The following is a 24,886-nucleotide window of genomic DNA, read 5'->3' on the forward strand; positions in this document are numbered from 1 at the left end:
CGGGAGACCTTCTGGGAGATCTTCTCGACGTCCTTCTGGACAAAGCCATGGTGGTGGGGCTGAGGCAGAGGCAGTTAGGGGTGATCAGACTGGCAGGGGGGGGCAGTTGGGGGCAATTTGGCTGGCGGCAGGGCAGGTGGGGGCAATCAGGCCAGTGGGGGGGCAGTTGGGTTGATCAGGCCAGCAGTGGGGTACAGTTCGGGGTGAGCAGGCCAGAAGGGGTTGCAGTTAGGGGTGAGCAGGCTGGCAGGGGGGTGCAGTTGGGAGCGAGCAGGCCATCAGTCAGGGGCAGTTGTGGGCAAGCAGGCCAGCAGGGGGGCAGTTAAGGGTGATCAGGCCAGAAGAGGGGGCAGTTGGGGGTGATCAGGCTGGCAGGCAGCATGGTTGGTGACGTTCAAGCAGGCAGGCAGGTGAGCGGTTAGGAGCCAGCAGTCCTGGATTGTGAGAGGGATGTCTGACTGCTGCTTTAGGCCCGATCCCTGTGGTCCCAGACATCCCCCAAGTGGTCCCAGATTGGAGAGGGTGCAAGCCAGGCTGAGCGACACTCCCTCCCATGCACGAATTTCATGCACCAGGCCACTAGTTGTTTAATAACATGCTATTTAGCCTCTAAGTGTTTGAATCTTTTTATTGTTTTTATTGTTATTTCTAATACTAGAGGCCCAGTTCATGGATTTGTGCACATTGAAAGGAAATTAATTAGAAGATGGCTGGTGTGATGGGACTGGGCGAGACAGGCCAGACACACTCTGGAGCTAACCTCCAGCAGTCCCTCTCTGCTGGTCACACCTGGGGCAGCACAAGGGCTCGAAGAGTTTCCGCAGAATGAGTGGGGTCCTTCCAGCAGGTGGGGATCAGGCCAAAACTGGCAGTCCAACATCCCCCGAGGAGTCCTGGAGTGTGAGAGGGCACTCTGCAAAGTTTCTATCACTCAGCAGCTCCTGTGTTGAGCATCTGCCCCCTGGTGGTCATTGCATGTCATAGCTACCGGCCGGTCGGCTAGTCACTTAGGCTTTCATGTATATATAGATTATGCCATTATGATCTGAGAAGATACTTGATATGATTTCTATCTTCTTGAATTTGAAGAGACTTTGCCTATGTCCCAATATGTGCTCTATCTTTGAGAATGTCCCATGTGCACTTGAGAAGAATGTATATTCTGTAACTTTGGGGTGAAATGTTCTGAAGATATTAAGTCCATCTGATAGTGAGTCATTTAGGATTGCTGTTTCTTTGCTTATTTTTTGTCTAGAGGATTTATCCATTGCTGTCAATAGGGTATTAAAATCCCCTATTATGATTGTATTGCTGTCAATCTCTCCCTTGATATCTTCCAGAAGTTTTTTTATGTATTTGGGTGCTCCTGCATTGGGTGCATATATGTTTAGCAGGGTTATATCCTCTTGTATTGATCCCTTTAGTATTATGAAGTGGCCTTCCTTATCTCTTCTTATGGCCTTCACTTTGAGGTCTATTTTGTCAGATATAAGTATTGCTACCCCAGCTTTTTTTTTTTATTATTTCCATTTGCTTGAAAAATATTTTTCCATCCCTTCACTTTCAGTCTATGTGAGTCCCTTGTTCTGAGATGACTCTCTTGTAGAGAGTATATATATGGGTCATGTTTTCTTATACATTCAGCCACTCTATGTCTTTTGATTGGAATATTTAGTCCATTTATGTTTAAGGTTATTATTGATAGGTACTTGTTTGTCGCCATTTCTATTCTTCATGTCTGTGTTCCTTCTTCCCTTTGTATTTCTTATTTTTACAAGTCTCTTTAGCATTTCTTGCATTGCGGGGTTGGTAGTGATAAACTCCCTTAGCCTTCTTTTGTTTGTGAAGCTCCTGAACTCCCCTTCAATTCTGAATGATAGGCTTGCTGGATAGAATATTCTTGGATTCAGTCCCTTACTTTGCATCACTTTGTTTACTTCATTCCCTTCCCTTCTGGCCTGATGTGTTTCTGTTAAGAAATAATTTAATAATCTAATGGGAGATCCCTTGTAGGTAATTCTCTGTCTCTCTCTTGCAGCCTGTAATATTCTCTCTTTGTCATTAATGTTTGAGATTGTAATTATGACACATCTGGGTGTGGTGGTTCTTTTTGGGTTCATCTTGTTTGGGACTCTCTGTGCTTGTGTGACGTTTTCTTCTCTATATCAGGGGAGTTTTCTGTCATTTCTTCAAATAGGTTTTCTAATTCTTGTTCCTCTTCTTGTTCTTCTGGCACCCCTATTATATGTATGTTACTTTATTTCATGTTTTCCCAAAGCTCCCTTTGGCTCTCCTCCTGCTTTCTAATTTTTTTCTTCAATTACTGTTCAGATTGAGTGTGTTTTTCTGCCCTATTTTCTAACTCACTAATTCAGTTCTCAACATCTTCCAGTCTACTGTTGAAACCTTCCATTGTGTTTTTTTTATTGTAGCTATATCATTTTTTATTTCTCTTGATTCTTACATAAGTTGTTGACTTTCATCCATCTGGTTTATGAACTGTATGACCCTTACTCTGAATTCTTTTTCTGACATATTGCATGCCTCCATTTCATATATTTTCTTTTCTGAAAATGCCTCCTTTTCTTTCCTTGGGGGGTTGTTTTTTTTTTTTTTAATACTGCATTTTTTGCTGTCTCTTTCTGGCATTGAGTACCCTGCTTGGGGTTTGAGAGGTTGAAGACCCTTTCATGGCAATGGCCTGGAAATCATTAGCCCAGAAGGTGGGTCTGCCTTGAGTCTTACCCCTTTATTATCTCTGCTATGAGTTGTATCCCCTTCTTTCACTGATCTGGCCCCTCAGTTGTCTGCTTCAGATGCTTGGGGTGGTGGTAGCACATGTACAGTTCCTCTGGTGTGCAACTCCCTGTGAGGACCCAGAGCCCTCTGGCATGCAATTGGCTGTGTGGCCCCAGCACCTGTAGCAGGGTGGCACCCCTGGCTGCGCACACTGGCTTGCTCCGGGTCACCCTGGCAGCTCTCTTCTGTGGCCCAGATTGAGGTGTGTGCTGGGTTGCTCTGGGTAGCCCCTGCAGGACTATCCTAGGGGCTAGGGAGAAGTAGATGTGGGTTGCTCTGGGTCACACAGTCAGAGCTCCCTGTGGCCTGAGTGGGGTGCACGGTGGGTTATTCTAGGTTGCCCCAGAAACATGTCCCTGGGCTCAGGGTGGAATGGGCGTGGGTTGCTCTGGGTTGCACAGTCCTTGCTTTCTTGTTGCCCAAAGTGAGATACGTGCTGTGTTGCTCCAGTTTGCCCCTCTTCAATGTGGAGTCTGGGCGGGTTGCCCTGGGTCACTCTCCTGTTGCCTGGAGTGAGGTGTGCATTGGGTTGCTCCAGATTGTCCCAGCACATTGTAGGTTGTTCTGGGTCACAGTCAGAGCTCCCCTGTGGCCCTGAGGGAGGCATATGCTGGGTTGCTCTGGGTCACCCCTTCCAGGCCTGGGTGAAGCAGGCGTGGGTTGCTCCAGGTCACCCCAGCAGGGTTGTCAAGGGGGCCGGAGTGGAGTGAGCACTAGCTGCTCTGGGTTGCACAGGTTTCTCTGGGTCACATAGTCCGCACTCTCCTGTGGCCCAGAGTGGGGCCTGCTCTGGGTTGCTCTGGGTCACTCCAGCAGCATGTCCCGGTGCTTGGTGTGGAGTGGGCACCGGGTGACTCCAGGTCAGGCTAGCAGCATGGTTCTGGGGTCCAGGGTGGGGGTGGGGGACAGGGTTCCCCCTAGCTTCATCTCACTGTGAGGTGTTGGAGCTGGATCCTAGGACGCTGGGTCCCAGCGGGCTGGTGAGGAGGCCTGGTGTGGGAGCTCACTCTGGCAGCACGTGCTCCCTGCAGATGTCTGGGAGCCTGCCGGGAGGTACTGCACCACTCACTGCCCGGGCACGGTGGTGGTTCCACATGGGTTATGGCTGGCAAGTGTCATTCTCTAGGTGTCCTTTGCTCTTCCTTATTGAAAATTGTCTCCTCAGCTGGGTCTAATTTGTTAATTCAGGGTGAATGTTCTCTGATTTAGTTGCTTTTCTCGTCTGGCCCTAGGAGGAGGTGCACACACTGCTGCCTATTTAGCTGACATTTTCTATTCCCTAGCCAACTTCTTTTCAAAAGGCAGTCATATAAATTCATTTTGGAAAAGCATAGTTACAAAATAGAGCCATTATTTTGCTTTTCATTGAAAATATAGATCAGGCTTTCACATGATTGCATGTTTTTAAGAAAAATTTGGAACACAAAGCAGAGAAAACATATGTCCCTTCTTGGAACTCCTGTGTTTGGCAGGGCTAGAAAATTTTTAACTGCCATTGACAGCAAGTCACATTGTATTACTAAAAGCTTGAATGACTTATTTTCCTACAAACAAAAACAGAGAGAGAAGTCTGACTGTTTTATTTCCAAACTGTCATAGCTATAGTGACAACCATAAATAATTCAGTCCATAATAGTGAAGTCAATTTCTAAAGATATTATCTACTGCCCAGCAATGCATTTGGTTTTATTCTAATGCAATTTCATAGAAACCTACCTGGATAATTCTCCAATATCCTGTAGGAGAGGGAATTCATGGAGATATGATTCTGTTTGTCCTTACATGGTAGTCTCTCCAAAGCATGTGGGTTTATGATTAGAGTGTGTTTCCCATAAGGGTTCATTTGCCTGCTGGTTGCAATAAGCTCTCCTTTTGTTATAACTCAGTTGTTGGCAAACTGCGGCTCGTGAGCCACATGCGGCTCTTTGGCCCCTTGAGTGTGGCTCTTCCACAAAATACCATGGCCTGGGCAAGTCTATTTTGAAGAAGTGGCATTAGAAGAAGTTTAAGTTTAAAAAATTTGGCTCTCAAAAGAAATTTCAGTCGTACTGTTGATATTTGGTTCTGTTGACTAATGAGTTTGCCGACCACTGTTATAACTTAACATCTCTTTGCTTCTCTCTGTAAGAGTCTCTTCAGTCAGGATGGTTTAGGGGTAATTTCATGTCTACGACAAAGGAATTGACTAATTAATCAAATAAACTATCCCTTTGAAAATCTGTTCCATAAGTGGCTATCTCTATAGCTTCAGAAAATAGATATGATCCTGTGGTCTTAAGATCATAAAAAAAGGAAAAGGAGGCTGTTATATGGAGTTCTTCAGTAAATCTAGATTATGAAAATATTTGTGTAAGAAAAGATCATGGCATAACTAAGAGAAGAGAACGAAAAGAGGCCTTGGTGATTCTACCAGGAACTTTGAAAGTAAGCTGAGGCATTAAGAAAGATTGTCTCCTTAGTCATGTTAGGAGAGAAAGATAAAAAATGTGGCTTCAACTTTAAAATAATGAATACAACCTTAGGCATCACTGCAACCAGCATTCAATTTTTATTGTGCTTATGAGCCAATCTCTGAGTACTTTATCTGCATGTTTCTAATAATCTTTCCAATAATTCTGTAAGGGAGATACTATTATGGTGCCCATTTTACAGATTAGGAAACTGAGGCATAGAGAGGCCAATTAACTTGCTCAGCTTCTCACAACTAAGTGCTAGAACCAGAATCCAAACACAAATTATCTGTGCTGCTCACCAGGTCACTCTACTTTCTGTCTGGGATCCCTGACCAGTGCCAGCTCCCAAGGTAACAGAGCAGAGACTGTGGAGGGGTGTGGGCTTCGACACTTCTAATGTCCATTATCACTCTTGTCTCTTCCCCTCTGAAAAGTATAAAAATCAGAGTAAAGTGTTTCAACCCAAGTTGCTTGTCCCCTTAAAAGTTACCCTTAAATTCCCTGTACTTGAAGGATTCTTACTTTGTTGGTATTTTTTTTTAATGGTTAAAAATAATGGTGATGCTTAATGAGTCAAATCCTCTCCCTTCCCTTAGAAAATATTAAAGACTTCTCACCATAGGGATCCTTTACAGCTATGTAAGCTTTTAAAAAGATCCACATTTTTTGCAAGGAGTAGCCCAAACATTTCCCTGCTTGCTTCTCTAAATTAATCTACAATGAAAACATTTATGCTTTTCTAGCTTCTTGGGTAAATTCTATGGCCTCCTAGTGGTTTTAAAAAGAGAAAAATGCTTTTTAAGCCTTACCAAATAAATATGGCAAAGCTTGACCTTGCCCATGTCACTGGTCAATGCAGTGGTTGAGTACTGTGTTGAGAAGGATTCTGAGACAATATTCTCTCTTGGGGGACGGACTTGTTGTCTGCCATAAGCCTTGGAAGGAGGAGTGAGAACGTAAGCAGTATGTTGTGCCACAAGCAAGACAATGGGGAAAGGGACCAAAAAGGACTGAGCTGGAAAAGATCTTAGAACCCACATAGTCATCTTGTTTCCGTTACAGTGGGGAAACTGAGGCCCAGAGAATACAAGTAACTTGCTTCAGGTCATATAACTAGTGTGTTTTGAGACTGGAAGCCTGGCTTCTTTCTACATTAGAAATGGAACTAATTCTTCCTGTTCCTGAAACCAGTTGATTGAAACTTCATGGAGTTGGAAGAATAGGGGTGTTGCCAGTTGTCATCAAGGACCTCCTGTGGTTTCCTCCCACCTTCTCTCCTAACTGCCCTCCATCAGAGCCCTGCCTGACCAGGAGATGCCAGGGCCCTACACCCATGTCCTATATCTCCTTTCTAGTCTATCTCCTGAGGGCACCTCCTTGCTTACCAACTATAACTTCTCCAGCTATTAGCCTGCAAAAGGACTGCAGCCTTTTTATATCATGACTCAATGGACAGAAAACGGAAGTTTCACTACACTTTACTCATGCTTATTCTGAAATATTAACTAATGTCTGTCCCCTCCCTATTTCCCTATTAGGAGTATGTGTCTTTTGGATACACCTCTTCCTCTCTTACCAAGCTTCTATTTCCTAAAAATTAATCATGAATCTATCACCTGCACCAATTTTTGCCATTCTATGCTCTTTACTTAATATTTTTACTTAAATAAACTTGCTTATTTTACATATTACCGTCTGTAGCCTATTCTAAATAATAGTAATCATGAAATCATGTATTTAATGTGCTTGTTAGATTTTTAGTGCACATTAAATATACTATTATTAACACTTTAAAAATCTCATCATGTGACACCTAAAACATTTCCTTTGAGAAAAATCTGTGCTAGCTGCTAGTAATAGTCTTAAGGGGGCTATAGTTTAAGTTTCAGTTTTCTCTAAGGTTTGTGGAATTGAAATAAAATAAAATGGATTAATTGAAATTTCTTCATATCCTTAATATATTAGCATTAATCTGATTTATCCAAGGAGGCAATTGTGACCTTGGAAAGCAATGAATGAGATTGGAAAAGAGTTGGACATAAAATGTTGATAAACAAGGAAAAAGAGAGAGAAAGATATTCACGGTGGGTTTGGGGGATGCCCTGGGTTGTGGAAAAGTGTACAGAGAAAGGGATGTTTAAGGAGCATCAAACATGAGGATGGAACTTTACCTGGGAGAAAGCCACAACACATCCAGCTTTTAAACTGGGTCACGGAGGAGGGGGTAGCTGACCTACTGGCCATGGGCCTCAGGGGACTGTGATCCAGTCCCAAAGTCTTGCCTACGAGACCCATTGCCTACACAGGCTGCAGTCTGGCTTGTCACAGCCCCCTCCCCTAAGCTGCTCCCCCGTCTCCTTTTTCCCTTCTCTCCCCTCACCCCCAAGTTCCAATCCAGGTGTGCGCCTGGAGATGTGGTGTCCTTATCGTCATCATCTCCTGGGCCAGGTCCTCCACTCAGATGGAGTGGCTAAGCAGCTCCCTCAAAATCACCACTGTGTCTAGGATGCTGCCCAGACGCCACCCGGATACAAAGTTCCAGACTGGGTCCCACTGCACCCCATGCCCATTGCTACAGACCCACTTACAATTCCCTTTAGAGCAGCCCAAGCAGCCACCTTCTAAGGGGGTGGTGCCAAAAGCAGGAAAGGACTTTTGGGAGTATGGAGGCAGAATCTCTGCTTGAATTGACCAAGATGGAAGACAATGAGCTGAGCCTTTCCACTCTGCTTAAGCCTAGAACAGGCATATAGATCAATGGAATAGTAAAGAGACCCCAGAAATGGACCAAAGCCATTACACTCAATTAATATTTGACAAAGGAGGCAAAAGCATACAATGGAGTCAAGACAGTCTCTTCAATAAATGGTGTTGGGAAATTGAACAGATACACGCAAAAAAATGAAACTAGATCACCAATTTACACCATATACAAACATAAACTCAAAATGGATAAAAGACTAAACATAATATGGGAAACCATAAAAATCTTAGAAGAATCCATAGGCAGCAAAATCTCAGACATCTCTCATAGCAATATGTTTGCAAATACATCTCCTAGGACAATGAAAACTAAGGAGAAAATAAACAAATGGGATTACATTAAAATAAAAAGCTCTGCACAGCAAAATAAACCATCAACAAAACAACAAGAAAGCCCACTGCATGGGAGAACATATTTGCCAATGTTATATCCGATAAGAGTTTAATCTCCAAAATTTATAGAGAACTCATACAACTTAACAAAAGGAAGATAAACAATCCAATCAAAAAATGGGCAAAGGACACAGACACTTTTCAAAAGAGGACGTGAAGAAGGTGGAAAGACATGAAAACATGCTCAAAGTCACTAATCATCCAAGAGATGCAAATCAAAACAACAATGAGGTACTATATCACACCTGTCAGAATGGCTATCGTCAACAAATCAACAAACAACAAGTGCTGGGGCGGATGTGGAGAAAAAGGAACCCTCATACACTGCTGGTGGGAATGCAGACTGGTGCAGCCATTGTGGAAAACAGTATGGAGTTTCCTCAAAAAACTAAAAATGGAACTCCCATTTGACCCAGTGATCCCACTTCTAGGAATATATCCCAAGAAATCATAAACACCAATCAGAAAGGATACATGCACCCCTATGTTCATAGCAGCACAATTTACTATAGCTAAGATTTGGAAACAGCCTAAGTGCCCATCAGCAGATGAGTGGATTAAAAAACCATGTTATATTTACACAATGGGATACTACGCAGCTGTGAAAAAAGAAAGAACTCTTACCATTTGCAACAGCATGGATGGACCTGGAAAGCATTATGCTAAGTGAAATAAGCCAGTTGGAGAATGATAATGATTTCACTTATATGTGGAATATAATGAACAACATAAACTGATGAAAAAAATAGATCCAGAGGCATAGAAGCAACGAACAGACCATCAAACCTCAGAGGGAAGGTAAGGGAGGGTGGGGGGGAGGGGGAGAGATCAACCAAAGGACTTGTATGCATGCATATAAGCATAACCAATGGACACAGACAATAGGGCGGTGGGGGCCTTTGTTAGGGGGTGGGGGCGGGCTGGGAGAGGTCAATGGGGGAGAAAGGAGACATAGCTCCTTTCCTAGGATTTCTTTCAACATAAAAGAATGAGAAAAAAAAAAGGTCCAGATATATCCCAGAACTACTAGTTTCTTAAATATCCTCAGTTCTGAATAGACAGCATAACAAGTAAGCAGTAAGCTATTAGTATAAAATCCAGGGAAGTTAAGATTGTGATTAAAGCCAGCAACAAAGCAAATCTGTCATGATAATTTTTATTGTATTATATAGAAATGACAAGTTGTTTAAGCAATAATCCTTTTTTGCATACAATTTAGACATTTATTAATATTTAAAAGACTCAAATGCAAAGTAATAAATTGGGATTCTTTTCCCCATAAAAATGGGAAATATATCTTGATAAAGAACTTTTAAAATTATTATTATACACCAGTTAGTTGTTGGAATTGTAGTTCCAGAAAAAAATAATTAACCAGCAAATACAAACAAACAAAAAAAAAAAAACACAAAAAAAATCTGATTAGTATATAAAAGTTTACAATAATATTGTAAGCAGGAAACAAAAACTGATCAGAAAACACTCTGCCTTAAATTAATTTTCAAACAGATTTCTATTATACCACAGTTTACTCCAAATAACTCTAAGCCCATTAGGAGCACTTCTATACATACAAAGACTTAGCAAAATTATACAGTATTTACTGCAATAACAAATTAAAAGTTGTCATAATATATGTAATATATACCCCCCCATTGATAAAGTGGCTTCTTATTCCTTAAACATAAAAATTCTGTTCTTCATTGTAGAAAGATGAAATCCTCTCATCAAAAGGCACATTCTTATCTTCGAGGATGATTGGCATCAAACAACTTGTTGTCATCATCCTCATCATCTTGTTCTAAAGGTGTCAGTTCCATGTTTTCTATATTAGTGTCCAAAACTCCATATCTCCTAGTCTTTCGGTTTCTTCTTCTCATCCTGACAGTCCTGACAACGAAGTACACCAGCACCGCGCCGCTCACCACCATCAGTACGGTCAGGGTCCGCTGGGTCATGGGCTTTTCGCCTGGGTTGGGGCTCACAGCGAGGACGCCACCCACTGCGCCTTCTTCCCCCGCCTTCCCTGCTAGGTCATCCGCTGCAAGCGCCGCCCTGGGGCTGCTGCCATTGCCGCCCTCTGCACCCCGTGGCCTCGCGGCTTCAGCCGGAGCGCGGCCCTGGGCGGTGGTGGGGCCGGGCGGGAGGGGGGACAGCGTCCGCGGTCCGTGATCTGGAGGTCCAGGATCCGGAGCGGCCTCGGCCGCCTGCAGCAGCACCGCCAGGGGCCCTCTTAACCCTGGTAGGAGCAGCAACAGCAGGAGGGCGGAAGCAAGGAGGCGGCCGAGGCAGCAGCTAAGGTGCAGGGCCCTCATAGTCCCCGACCAGCCTCTCACCACGCTGGAGCCGCCGGGACTGCCGCCCTGGCTCCCGGAGGGACCATGGGCGCAAGGGAAAACCGGGCAGCAGTGACCAAATCCTGGGAAGAGGCCCGGCCGAGGCAGCTGGCACAGGCGACAACAGTTGCAGGGCAGCAATAATCCTTATTGCTAATAATTTTACAATCTTGTAATGGGTACTGGTCAGGAAAATCTCCTAAAGGTGCATGACATTGTTTGGTTTTCCATGCAAGTATTTACATCTTAAAGAAACAGAGGCAATAATAGATTTTAGTCTTTTTCCTAAAGTATGTGCCCTTTTTTATCTGTGCTCAGAGTTAACACTTGGTAGTCCCTGGCTAACCTTCCTTGGTTTAAAGTTCTTGCTTATTGGATCTTTTTAAATGTAGAGATTAGAGAGAAACTTTGGTTGCCAAATAAGGCAAAAGAAGTTTGTAATCTCATTTAATTTTATTGGGCTCATAATTTGGGCCCTGGGAAAGAAACAAAAGATAGAACAGCTATCCCACTCAAGCTCTGCTATAGGATATAAGGCAGAACTTGGGGCCTCAGCAGGTGTCATGGATCATTGGGTGATTAAGAGCACCCCCTTTTTAGGGCATCCTAGATGCTGCATGTCTACAGAGACTATGAAACTCTGAAGAGTCTCTTACTCTTGGGGCCCTAAACTTCATGTCACCAAAAGACCATAGAGTCTATCCTGGAGGAAAGGCCCCTCTAATAATGGAAGTCCCTACATAACAGTCAAACCAGATATTTCTGGGGTAAGGTAAAGGGAGGGGAGGAGAGCTGGTGTATACCCTATATTATAATGTATGTCAAGTCTTCAGAACAGTGCAAGGTACACAGTAGGTGCTCCATGCATGTTAGCTATTATTAGTCTTGTTATTGGTATTATTATTATTAAGGCCAGCCTGGCCTAGCTCTATGCTATAAGATGCTGATCAAGTGCCCTGGCCCTCCTGCCCATGGCTGGTTGGGTGAAGTATGAGTTATCCATCAACCCTAGAACTATTGAAAAGATGAGTTGGGCCAGGCCCAGTCTCTCTCTCTAAGTGTTTAAACTAGGATTTTTGAAAAGTGTTCAGGGAATGGCATTAGGGCAGAAAGAAGCATAGAATGAGCTGAATTATGTGAACAGTGGGACCTCAGAATAGATATTTTGACCTATTGTTCCTTGGATCTCAGCTATCCTTTGCATCCACAGCCATTCCCCGCTTTAGCTCATTAAGGTCCAGGTCCTATGATTTCCATGAGATTACACTTGAGTCCCCAACACAAAGCTCCTTGGCTTATGCTACCTCGAGGAGACTTCTGTTCCTTGTGACCCAAAAGAGCTAGGTTGAAAGAACAAATTGTCACTGATGGAGGATCCATACATGGATTCTATTTTATTTTGTTTAGTTCTCTCTATTCTCTATATTTTTTACAATGAATTTATACAATTAACGTATACTGTTCTATAATGAACACATATTTTGTAACAAAAAAAACTTTTTAAACACAAGAATTGGCCCACTCATTTGCAACAAGAAAGTTTGTATGGGAAAGACCAATGAACTTTAAGTCACTTTTATATCCAGTGGCTTTCCCATTATCCAGTCATGTGTCCTTGTCCCTAAAATGAGAGTGTGGGCTAAGAAATCTCTGGGTTCTATTTGGGTTCTGTGAATGTTGAGGAGAGGAGGGGCTGGGCGGGGAAAAGATTACATCTACTAAGAAGGGCTCCTGTTGGCTAACTAGGCTCAAATAAAAAAAGCAGAACCTAGCAGCCATTTCTTCACAGGGGCCTCTCATGCAAAATGTACTTCACAGAGAAGCCTCTGCACTAAACTGCTTGTCTCTGCATTGAGCGGCACTGAACTGCATGCCTGCACTGTGATTCCGCCATTTGAGCTGGGCCTTATAAAGGAGTTTCTGGAGTCCTATTTCAACCAATAGGACTGAGACTTTCAGCATCCAATCAGAGCTGAGCAGCTCCAACCAATCAGAGTGGCTCCATTTTGACCAATCAGGACAGTACTTTTGGACCAACCTGCAAGATTTGGCATCCTCATTTGCATGAGGACGGACCAATCAGGAACCAGGGGTGAGGACTTTTGTCTGTATACCACCACCCCCCCACCCCCCACCCCCCCCACTCCAGCCACCTCTGGCTCAGATAGCAAACTTTTTCTCTAGGCCAAAAAATAGAAGACTAAGACTCCCTGGCTGAGCTGATACACTGAAGATACCTCACCAGAGTGAGCAGCACCACTTGGCCCTCAGGGCAGCACTACTGAGCTGTTCCATGGCTGTGCTCTTTTCACAGCTATGCTGAATCACAGTTGAGCTGTTTGCACTAAATTAGGTTTCCTTCTACTCCACTCCTCAAATTGGGAATGCCTGTTAGTGTGGAATTGGCACCAATGACCATCAGTTGACAGTTCTAAACACTACTTTATATCTATTTTAGCAGAATCAATACCCTCAACCCTGCAACTAGTCTGAGGAGGATGGTTTTCTCCTGAGTCAGACTGTGTGTTCTAGAAGCAGTGACCCTTCCGAATGGGGGTGTGCATGTGGCAGAGCATTGCAAAACTATTTCTTCATTCTCTTTCTTAGATCTGCATTTATTAAGAGCATGTCTTATACCAGGTGACTCACAGGTTGAGAACTGCTGCTGTAGAGCAGATATTTACATTATGATTCATTAACAGTAGCAAAATTACAGTTATGAAGTAGCAACAAAAATAATTTTATGGTTGGGGGTCACCACAACATGAGGAACTGTATTAAAGGGTCGCGGCATTAGGAAGGTTGAGAACCACTGGGCTAGGTGCTGGGACTATAAAAACAAAGCAGAGGACAGACCCATGAGCCAATACTTTTAATACTGAAAAGTGCGACGTTGAAAGGTGTTCATTAGAGCCCTATAACAACACAGAGAAGAAGCACTTAACTCTGGCTGGAGAGGATGGGAAGCAGTGGCATTTCCCAAGGGAGAAGCCATTGGAAAGAATATTAGTTTTCTAGGCAGATAAGATGGGCAGTGCCTTCAAGGAAAAGGCAGAGCATGGAAAACAATGGTGAGGCAGAAATGAGCTAGATGTTGGGAATCATTGTGGAGTTGCAAGCAGGTAAGTAGAAGGGGAATTTTGGTGCCAGCCTAGGAGGCATAAGGTCAGATCTTGAAGAAATGTGTATGTTATAATTAGGAGGTTGGATTTTATCCTTAAGAAAATGAAGGGATTCCTCCATAAGACATTATAAAAACAGGAAACTGTAGAGTAACACTACTCATGAAAGGCTTTTGTAGAGAGGGTCTTGTTATCAGAAATATTGGTGTCACTGAAAACCACCTGCACAGGGAGTGATGGTTAAGGTTAGTAATTCAGAGGAGACTGTGCACACAGATTTATTTAAAAGGATCAGAACAGGGGGTAGGTTTGGGGAAACATAAAACCAGAGGATTTGAGAACCAGGGAGCCTAAAGCAAGAAGCAAACTCCGGTTCTCACCCTCACATGCAGTTTGGGAGGTGGAGATGGAGGGCTCTCTCTGTTCCTAAAGATCCATGGCAGCCTTCAGTGGCTGCAGGGTCTGTTCTCATGGTTGCCTTGCTGGCTTCTATGCCAAAAGCACCTCCAGCCTCACTTCCACCAGCCTTAACAAATAGTCCAGCCTCAGAGCCCCAAGCCCTTTTTATTCTTCCTACTCCCCACTTTCCTGGAAATGGAACCACCATTTGACAAGATTCCCAAACTCAGAAACTTAGTTATTATTTTCCTCCTCCTCACCCTCCATCCCCTTTATCTGCTCAGTCACTGACTCATCAATCCTCCTGTTATCTTCTGGTTTGTGACCCCAACCTCATGGTTTCTGGGTCTCCCTAATTTTCTTGACCCAAGACTTCCTTTTCTAAAGCCCTCTTTCTCATGCCACCCTCTGCTGAAGCCCAGGGACTCTCCATTGCCCACTGTCAGTGCATACCTGCCACTCTCTGATTGTCTGACCTTGGGCTTATCATTTAACTTAAATTTCCTCTCTATAAAGTGAGGTTGTTAGGGGCTTTGTGCGGTTCCCCTGATGCACTTTAGTCTCCTCACCTCACATCTGTTAGGATGTCTATCATATCAAAAAGAAAAGAGATAAGTGTTGGTGAGCATGTGGAGAAAAGGGAACCCTGTGCACTATTGGTAGGAATGCTGATTGGTGTAGCCACGTGGAAGACAGTATGGAGGTTCCTCGAGAAATTAAAAAATCCAGCAATCCCACTTCTTGGTATATATGCAAGGGAAACAAAATTATTATCTTAAAGACATAGCTGCATCACCCCTTTCCCATTAATAGCAGCATTCACAATAGTCAAGTAACCTGTATCTGCTGATGGATGAATGGATAAAGAAAATGTGGTATATGTAAAATAGAATATTATTCAGCCTTAAAAAGGAAGAAAATCCTGCCATTTGTAACAACATGAATGAACCTGGAGGGCATTACACTCAGGTAAATAAGTCAGACAGAGAAAGACAAATACTATATGGTGTCACATATATGTGGAATCTAAAAACAAAAATAAATCAAACTCATAGAAACAGAAAGTAGAGTGGTGGTTGCCAGGGGTGGGTGTGGAATAAGGAGGGGTGATAAAAGGGTACAAACTTTCTGTTGTAAGGTGAATAAGGTCTGAGGATCTAAGGTATAACATGTGACTGTAGTTGATGACATTGTGCTATATAATTGAAATTTGTAAGAGAGTAGAACTTAAATGGTCTCACACACACACAAAAAAAAGACTTTCCTGACAGGTCCAACCCCAACTCACACAAACCCTCTTGATCCAGATCTCCTTCCCAACTAGGAACACACAGTCTAATCTCACCTGAGACCTTCTGCTCACAGTGCTCACACCCAGGTAGTGCAGCAGGTGTGTAAATTGAGGTAGAAGCCTCAGTCACAAGTCCAGGCATGTGCCAGGTGCAGCATGTCACTTGGGTCTCTCTACCAGCTTGCCCTTTTCTGTGTCTGGTCAGGACTGGGACCAGCAAGGGCAGACAGGTTACATTATAGTGTCATCAAACATCGCCTCATTCCTCACTAAATGTTTTCATGATTCTTTGGACTATCATAGCTCTCTCACCAGGAACATTTCATAATTCATAGTTTGTGTCCCTATGCCCAATTTATATGTGGAAACCCTAATCCCCAATGTGATTCTATTGGGAGATGGGACCTTTGGGAGGTGATTAGGTCATGAGGGTAGAACCTTTGTGAATGGGATTAGTGTCCTTATAAGAAGAGACGAGAAATTATCTCTCTTTCTATAATGTGAGGATACAAGGAGAAGTTGTCTGACTATTAACCAGGAAGGGAGCCCTCAGCAAGAACCCCTCATGCTGGCACCCTGATGCTTGGGCTTCTAGCCTCCAGAACTGTGAGAAATAATGTTTGTTGTTTAAGCCTCCAGTCCATAGCATTTTGTGATGGCAGCCAGAGCTGAGGCAGGCTCCTTTCACAGTGAATTTAGGTTTGTATTGACATATTTAAATGGAATCATCATGGGCCCTTCCTGTGCTCCACCCCCCACCACTCCTCTTCCCCCAGCCATTTTAGTGGAACCTGCCTGTCCTTACCCCAGTCCCAGTGTTTGTATTTGCTCAGACCATCTTCTCCTTCCCTTAACAACTTCCCGTTTCTTCCTCTTGTTTTCACAGCAAACAATCATCAGCTCCCAATATCTTATCAAGCCCTCTTTGGGTGAAGACCCACGGAGCCCACTTTTCCTGTTTACCAACCAGCCTGACCCTAATCTCTGATCTGAGCACCACCCTTCTTTGCTATGGCCACCAGCAGCCAGATCAGAGCCAACACTAGCATCCTCTGCTCCCTTAGAGTCTGTCTGCAGAACTTGTTCACCAGGCTGGTTTCAGATCGTGAGCTGCACACCCTGGTTGCCCATGGCAACCCAACTGTGCTGGAGTGTTAGCATTTGCAAATGTGTGTGGGCTTAAAATTATATTATTGATTCTGCCTAGAAGACGATAGCTTGATTTGTTTATAGCTCTGAATAAATTACTCATTATCCTTTACAACCATTAGAGTATGAGTCTCTCTTTCTCTTTCTTATCCCCCTCCCTAAATTTTAGAGAGACAGCAAACTGTCAGCAGATAGGAAATGAAATGTTTCTCCTAACAACCATACTAGAGAAATACATATTCAGGGCACCAGCCTGGGAAGTGGTCTGGGCATAACTGAACAGATAACATATGGGATGGATCAGGGAAGGATGGAACTTACAGTGGGGAATCCCTTCTAAAGGGACCATCAAGTGTACTCTGAATAACAGTGAGAAGCAGACAGGAACAAAGGGAGATGTAGGTTCACCCTGGACTTGATCAGTTCAAGCTGAGCCTAAGCTTTCTCTTCTGTTTTCTTTGATGGGTAATGTACCCTCAAGCAGACTGAAGTATTGCCCCAATTATCATCCCTCCCTGAATCCATGCTCCTTACCCTATAACTCCATAGATCCTCCCATACAAGGCATGATGTGCTGACCTTGACGATGTGCTGCCCTTGACTTTGGGCTTGATATTGTGCTTTGACTAACTAGCCAACGTGGCAGTGTCCAGTTCTGAGCCTAGGCTTTAAGAGGCTTCATGTGTCCCACTGGCTCTCAGGTACTTTTATCATTACTGTGAGAAAAACTTCCCTTGGGTAGCTGCTGCCCCTAGAATGTGGAGCAGAGTCACTCTCATCAAATCCGGTTGACCAAGAGCAACACCCAGCCTAGATGAGCCCCTTCAGCCAAGCTGCAGAGGCATGGATAAGAGGTGCTCATTGCCCTATGCCACCAGGATTTTGTAGGTGCTTGGCATGCTGCAGTAACTGACTATTATCCCCCATCTTTCCAACATCACAGCCATCAGTGTTGATGACGGAAAAGAAAATATAGCATATCCCTCAACTCTCACCAGGACTAGGGCAATAGTGTCCCAATTAGTCTTCCTGTTTTAATTTCTGCCCCCCTACAATACATTCTATGTAGTGATCTTTTAAAAACAGAAGTTAGATAATGTCAATCCTCTACTCAAAATCTAGCCGTGCTTCTCATCTTATTCAAAGTAAAACCATGGATTCAAAAGTTCCTGTGACCTGTCCTTCTACCTGCCCATCCTCACCTCCTACTCTGTTGCTCTCGCTTCTCTGGGAACACGGTGACTTTGTTTTGGAGCAAACAGGCCTTCTGCCCTTGTCTACTCTATCTGGAAGGCTCTTCCTCCTGGTACCCATAAGATTCTTCCCTGATGCCTCACTTCGGTCATGAATTAGCTCGATACTATCTTCCATCTCCTTGCCCACTCTGCCTAAAAGAGTGACCCCTCACACTTCACTACCCTTAGTCCCTGTATTTCCCTTCATACTTCTTTTTTTTTTTTTTAATATATTTTATTGATTTTTTACAGAGAGGAAGGGAGAGGGATAGAGAGCTAGAAACATCGATGAGAGAGAAACATCGATCAGCTGCCTCCTGCACACCTCCCACTGGGGATGTGCCCGCAACCAAGGTACATGCCCTTGACCGGAATCGAACCCGGGACCCTTCAGTCCGCAGGCCGACGCTCTATCCACTGAGCCAAACCGGTTTCGGCTCCCTTCATACTTCTTAATTCAATACTGGATTAGTATCTATCCTATCTAATAAAAGAGTAATATGCAAATTGACCGCACCTCTGCTACACCCACAAGCCACGCCCACCAGCCAATCAGGAGCGAATATGCAAATAAACCCAACCAAGATGGCTGCAGCCACAGAGAGAGCAGGAGGCTTGGGTTTCCCTGGCAATGGAGGAAGCCAAGCTTTCCGCCTGCCCTGGCCTGCCTTGGCCTCCGCTTAAGGCTACAAAGTTTCAATTATAGAAGATAAATAAATCCCAACAAAAATGTTGGCAGCCATGGAGCTGGAGAGATCAGGAGGCTTGAGTTGCCCCTGGCGATGGAGGAAGCCAAGTTTCCGCAGCCCTGGCCTGCCTTGGGCTCCGCTGAAGGCTACCAAGTTTCAATTATAGAAGATAAATAAATCCCAGATACCAGGGCCTCCACTTGGGTCACCGGGGGGCGTGGCCAGCCTGCAAACCACCACAGGCCCCTCACCCAGGCTGCCCCACACCCCAAGGGAACCCCCACCCTGATCCGGGACACCCTTCAGGGCAAACCAGCCGGCCTGCACCTGTGCACCAGGCCTCTATACTATCTAATAAAAGAATAATATGCAAGTTGACCGTCACTCTAATACAGAAGATGGCTGCCCCCATGTGGTCAAAGATGACTGCCACCATGTGGACACAAGATGGCCAGCAGGGGAGGGCAGTTGGGAGGGACCAGGCCTGCAAGGGAGGGCAGTTGTGGGTGATCAGGCAAGCAGGAGAGGGCAGTTGGGAGGGACCAGGCCTGCAAGGGAGGGAAGTTGGGGGCGATCAAGCCTGCAGGGGAGGGCAATTAGGTGTTACCAGGCCGGCAGAGGAGGGAAGTTGGGGGCGACTGGGCCTGCAGGGAAGGGCAGTTGGAGGGACCAGGCCTGCAGGGGAGAGCAGTTGGGGGAGACCGGGCCTGCAGGGGAGGTCAGTTAGGGGCAAACAGGCTGTCAGGGGAGCAGTTAGGCATCAATCAGGCTGGCAGGGGAGTGGTTAGGGGCAATCAGGAAGGCAGGCAGGCAAGCAGTTGGGAGCCAGCAGTCCTGGATTGTGAGAGGGATGTCCAACTGCCCGTTTAGGCCTGATCCTGGTAGGGCAGTTGGACATCCCTCGAAGGGTCCCAGATTGGAGCAGGTGCAGGCTGGGCTGAGGGGCACACCCCCCTGTGCACGAATTTCATGCACCAGGCCTCTAGTATATATTTAAAAGCCTAAGTGACCATTACGACTGAATGACCAGATGACTGGAATGACCAGTTGACCAGTTGCTATGACACACACTGACCACCAGGGGGGAAATGCTCAATGCAGGAGCTTCCCCCTGATGATCAATGCACTCCCATAGCCAACCTCCCGTGGCTCCTCCCCACAGCCGGCCCTAATTGGGGGGGGGGGTGTCAGCCACCAACCTCCCACGGCCCCTCCCACCAGCAGGCCTTACCTCCTGTGGCCCCTCCCCCTGGCTGGACAGTTCCCCCCGACCCCATAGGTTCCAATTGCAAGCCAGGCCGAGAGACCCTACCCGTGCACAAATTCATGTGCGGTTAGGCCTAGCCTGGCCTCCATCGCTGGCTTCTGCCGCCCTGTGATGCTACATGAAGGTCCCCACCCCGGGATGCTCCGTGATGCTTATGGCCCCTTGACTGCTCTGTGAGGCTCCCCCCACCACTGCTCTGTGAGGCTCCTCCTGTCCCACCATTGCTCTGAGAAACTCCCCCATGCCCTGCGACTGCTCCATGAGGCTCCCCTCACCCCATGACTGCTCTGTGAAACTCCCTCCACCCCATGACTGCTCTGTGAAACTCCCTCCACCCCATGACTGCTCTGTGAAACTCCCTCCACCCCATGACTGCTCTGCGAAACTTGCTACTGCCCAGTGACTGCTCTGCGAAGCTCCCCCTGCCCTGCGACTGCTTCGCAAAACTTGCTGCTGCCGGTGACTGCTCCACTAAGCTCGCTGCTGCCCCATGAACCAACCTGCCGCTGCCGCAGCCACTCAACAGTCCCCAGTTCCACCTGCCGCCACCCCGCCCCCCAATGGTGAGCAGCTAGGCAGCCAGGGGGAGGAGGGGGACTGAGAGGTGCTCCATGCACTTCATGGTGACCAAGTCGGTCATGATGGCACCTGGCTCTTTATATATTAGGATTAAATACATATTTGTAGTATATGTACATTTTTCTATGTATCCTTATAACTGTCATTATAGCATACATTTATTAGTTATCAGTTTTCTCCCTTTGGAACATAAATTTCACATACAGAAATTTCTTTCCTGATGAATTCCCATAGCCTATAAATGAGGCTAGTGCAGGTGAACAAAGTCCTTCAACCAGTGAATAAACTGTGGTACATCCATGCTCAGCAATAAAAAAGAACAAATTACTATAGATTACACAACAACAAAAATCATCTAAAATTCATTTTGCTAAATGCGAGAAGCCAGACACATAAGGTTACATATTGTATGATTCCCTTTTTAGGACATTCTAGAAAAATCAAAACAAAAGAATGAAAACTAGGGGTGTTACTTTTCTGTACCATGATTATGCTGTTGGATATAGTACTTCAGGCATTTGTCAAAAGTTATAGCTCTGTACACCAAAAGAGTGAGTTTTATTGTATATAAATTAAACAAAAGCATTTTTGGATTTTCCTAAAATTCTACTTAACTTACAGACTGATAGGGCAACTGTTGACTAGAGAGAGCTTCAGCAACCCCTTTTAGATATGCCAGACACTCTCCAGTTCACCATAGGCCTCACCACACCCTATGGTCTCCCACCTGGCCCACTTCCCTCATTTAAGTTTTCTGCCAGGCCTCTGAGGCATTTGAATTTGAGACTCTTGCTTTTGAAAATAGTGTAATTATAGTGCCATTACCTCTAGTAAAGATCAGGAGACTACACTGTTCCAGCAACCTTGCCTGACCCTTCAGGCTGGGTTAGGCAAGCCACTCAGAAATTCCCTAGCACCCTATGCATGGCTCTATTATATTGCTTTTCAGAGTTTGTTGACATTATTTTCCTGTATTAGAATGCTATTGATTCCAAGTGGCTGAAGCTCAATCCAGTTTTAATCAAATGGAGAAATGAATTGTTTCATGTGGCAGGGGTGAAGCTGGCCTCAGGGACACACTCAAGGCTCATCAGGATCCTCTCTTTCCTGGGTCCTCTCTCATGTCTCCATTCTCTTGCATTGGTTGTCCCCAGGAAGCTGGAAGAAAGACTATAGGCACCTCTGGATGTGTCTTCTTATAGCCCCATGGCCACAAAGGAAAGAGAGCTCTACCACATCTCCACTGGGGAAATTCTGGGATTGAACCCTGACTGTGGCCAGAGAAGAGATGTACCAGTTTGGACAGGGCATAGTGAGGTTTCAGCTGACATGAGCACCATGTGCTTGGAGTTAGCAGGACAGACTGCTGCTGGTTTCCATCCCCAAAGTAAGGCATACTGCTCTGGGCTGATAAAAGATCACACTTGCTACCTTGTCTTTATTTTCCATTAGTATCTCCAATCTTTAAGAATAGATCCCATGTCTTTGATTTCTCTATCTAATACAGCACAGTGTCTGACACAAAAAGACCTTTAAAAAGTATTTTTAAATGAATGTTGAATGAAGAATAAAGTTTAATTTGTCATAATCCTACACCTTGGATTTTCTAGAGCAATCCCAATTTCATAAAATATGATTATTTCTATTAAGATGATTCTTTAAATTCATAAATAATTTTATGTTTTGTAAAGTGTTTTATAAAATTACATTTAGAAATTGTATTCATTACTTGGCACACACTCCATTGGTTTTGGTTCAGAAAGTCTGGCTCTTTTGTTGGTTATATATATATTTTTTACCTACAAATCCCTTTTAACACCTTCTCTAGACAGCTCTGTGCTGTTGGAGGCTGACCCTTTGGGCTGCATCTCCCATGATACTTTCTGGTGGGCATCCATTGGGCTTGGTTAATGGGAGACATTGCAGGTCCTATTATATCAGAGGGAAGGAGAAAGTGAGAGTGGAGTATTTCTTCCCCCTCTCTCCCTATTTCATGTCTCTCTGGCTGTGGCTACTTCCTTCATTACTACCCCTCTCAGGGGACAGCAGCTCCTCCACACTGAACGTCAGTCACAGTGTCCATTCAGGCTTCCAGACAGTGTCAGCTTTCTTCCATTGCTGCTTCTGCAAACTTCACCCTCAGACGTAGCCCCTACTTTTTAGCCCCATCATGTGAAACAAGTGGGGTGGATAGGTGCTGTTTCCCTCTTAGACCTTGACTGAACTATTAGCTTAATCCTAGCAGGTACAATTTGCCAATTAGGTCATTCCTCTAGGTCAGTGGGTCTTTCTCTGTGGCACACTGAAATTACCTAGGGAACTTCAGGACAGACTGCTGCTGGTTTCTATCCCCAGAATTTCTCATGTCATCAGGATTTAAAAATCTCTCCAAGCCCTTCCCATGTGTAGCCAAGGCTAAGAAGCATTACCCTGATTCATGCACCTCCTGTACAGAGAGATTTTCAGCATACAGTCACACCTCAACATAATGGACTAATTCAGGCGAAGGTGTGTCTGTTAATGCTGAAAGTATGTTATATAGTAAAGTAGGTTTTCCAAATGCATATGTTAAAAAATTGACAAATTAGTTAGCTTAACTGCTTTTGCTTATGTAGACACATTTGTGTAATTAAAATTAAGTATGGATGAAAAGTTTAATTTCACAAAGTTTTCTATGTGTATTACTGTAATTTTAAATTTATACTTAATAGATCTAGTAAATGTGTGCATTCTCCAGTCACCATGAGTAAACTAAAGTACACAGACTAAAGCTAGGGCATAGCATCAGCTGGCATGCATTAAAACTGCTGCGGAAAGTCACACTAGGCAACAACAGAACCAATTACCACGGGTGCTGTGGTGTGACCACGTGCTAATCATTCGCTGAACAGTGTTTACAAGTGGTGACTCTTGGATTTAAATATGTAGACTATAGTTGTATATATGTAATATTTACTTATGTCGGTGAAATGACTACAGTGTTTTTTCCAACATATGGGCCATTTGCTAAAATTTGTTAAAAATAAGTGAATAACAAAAAAATAACCTGTTAATTTAATTATAAACAAATGTTGGTTAAAAGCATTTTAAAATTAACAGGGTCTTAATTTTCTCATATGACATATAGACCAGTAATTTTGTCCATTAAATCTGAAGTCCAAAGTCTGTTAAATCAAGGTCTGAAAAATCCAGAGTTTACTGTATAATTAACAGACAACCACACAGTTGACGCTTGAGCAATGTGGGTTTGGACTTTGTAGGTCAACTTATATGTGGATTTTTTCAATTGATCCTCACAGTTCAACCTATTCAAGGGTCAGCTGGTGGTTGAGAATCCACATATGCAGTGAACTGCCTTAAGTTCTATGCAAATTTTCACCTGTATGGGCAGTCGGTGTCCCTAAACCCCCACATTGTTCAAGGGTCAATTGTATATGATCCATTGTGGTGTATTTATTTATTACAAATTATTTTCATCTTCAGTTAAAAGTAATGTTATTTTTCTCATTCGTGAAAGCATTTTTAAACAAAATACAAGTTTAAAGACTTATTCTCCCACTAGGGGCCCAGTGCACGAATTTGTGCACCTTGAAAGGAACTGTGGGCCGCGAGGCTGTGGTGGGCACAGGGGCAGGTCTTGGTCCATCCTCTGCGCCCCCGCCCGGCCCCTCCCACCATGGCTCCCCCTGCCCCCGGTCCCCTGTCTGGCAGCAGCCCCACTCCCACCAGTGCTGAGGCACTGGCCTTGCTCGCACCCGCTGATGGCACAGAGCAATTGGGGCTGGCACCAGGAGTGGGTGCATGTTGCGGCTGCTGGCCTCAATTGCCCCTGAGGAGCAGAGGGATATGGAGAAGCCCTGAGGGGTGATTTGGGCCAGCAGCTGCCGCTTGCATCCGCTGATGGCGCCGAGCAATCAGGGCCGGCACCGGGTGCTGGTAGCAGGTGCAAGTGGTGGCTCTGGCGCCGGCAGTGGGCACAAGTGGGGCCAGTGCCAGCAGCAGGTACAAGCACTGGGCAGGACCGCGGTGTGCAGGAGCAAAGAATTTTCAGTAACCGCCAGAGGCTCACCCTGATGACAGCGACTGGCACCCTGCCTTGGTCTGGTGCCCCACTCACCTGCTCCACCATCCCCTGCCATGTTCTGTGCTCTGCTGCTGATGCCTGCCATGTTCCGTGTGTGCCCCCTGGTGGTCAGCACACATCATAGCGACCGGTTGTTCAGTTGTTCGGTTGTTTAGCCATGCAGTCTATTTGCATATTAGGGTTATATATAGAGAGATTGAAAGACTTGAAAGATATAGACTCTGATATTAGTTATAATATAAAATCTAGACATAAGTTATTTCTAGAAATACACAGAGACAAAGTTACAAAGCAAGATTGTAAATTAAGACAAAGCAAACATATACT

At 44.7% G+C, this 24,886-nt stretch overlaps 1 protein-coding gene across 1 annotated transcript; it reads right to left on the reverse strand.

Moving 5' to 3' along the window:
- Positions 1-9,745: 9,745 nt before the first annotated feature.
- On the reverse strand, positions 9,746-10,723 carry LOC308243703 (membrane protein FAM174A-like; the record flags this gene model as incomplete). Its single annotated transcript, XM_080659418.1, has 1 exon — positions 9,746-10,723. One exon carries the CDS (start codon positions 10,721-10,723, stop codon positions 10,151-10,153), a length of 573 nt encoding a protein of 190 aa, XP_080515544.1. The 3' UTR covers positions 9,746-10,150.
- Positions 10,724-24,886: the final 14,163 nt, after the last annotated feature.

The sequence above is a fragment of the Plecotus auritus genome, assembly GCF_963455305.1.
Source record: "Plecotus auritus genome assembly, chromosome: 3".
Lineage (NCBI taxonomy): Eukaryota > Metazoa > Chordata > Mammalia > Chiroptera > Vespertilionidae > Plecotus > Plecotus auritus.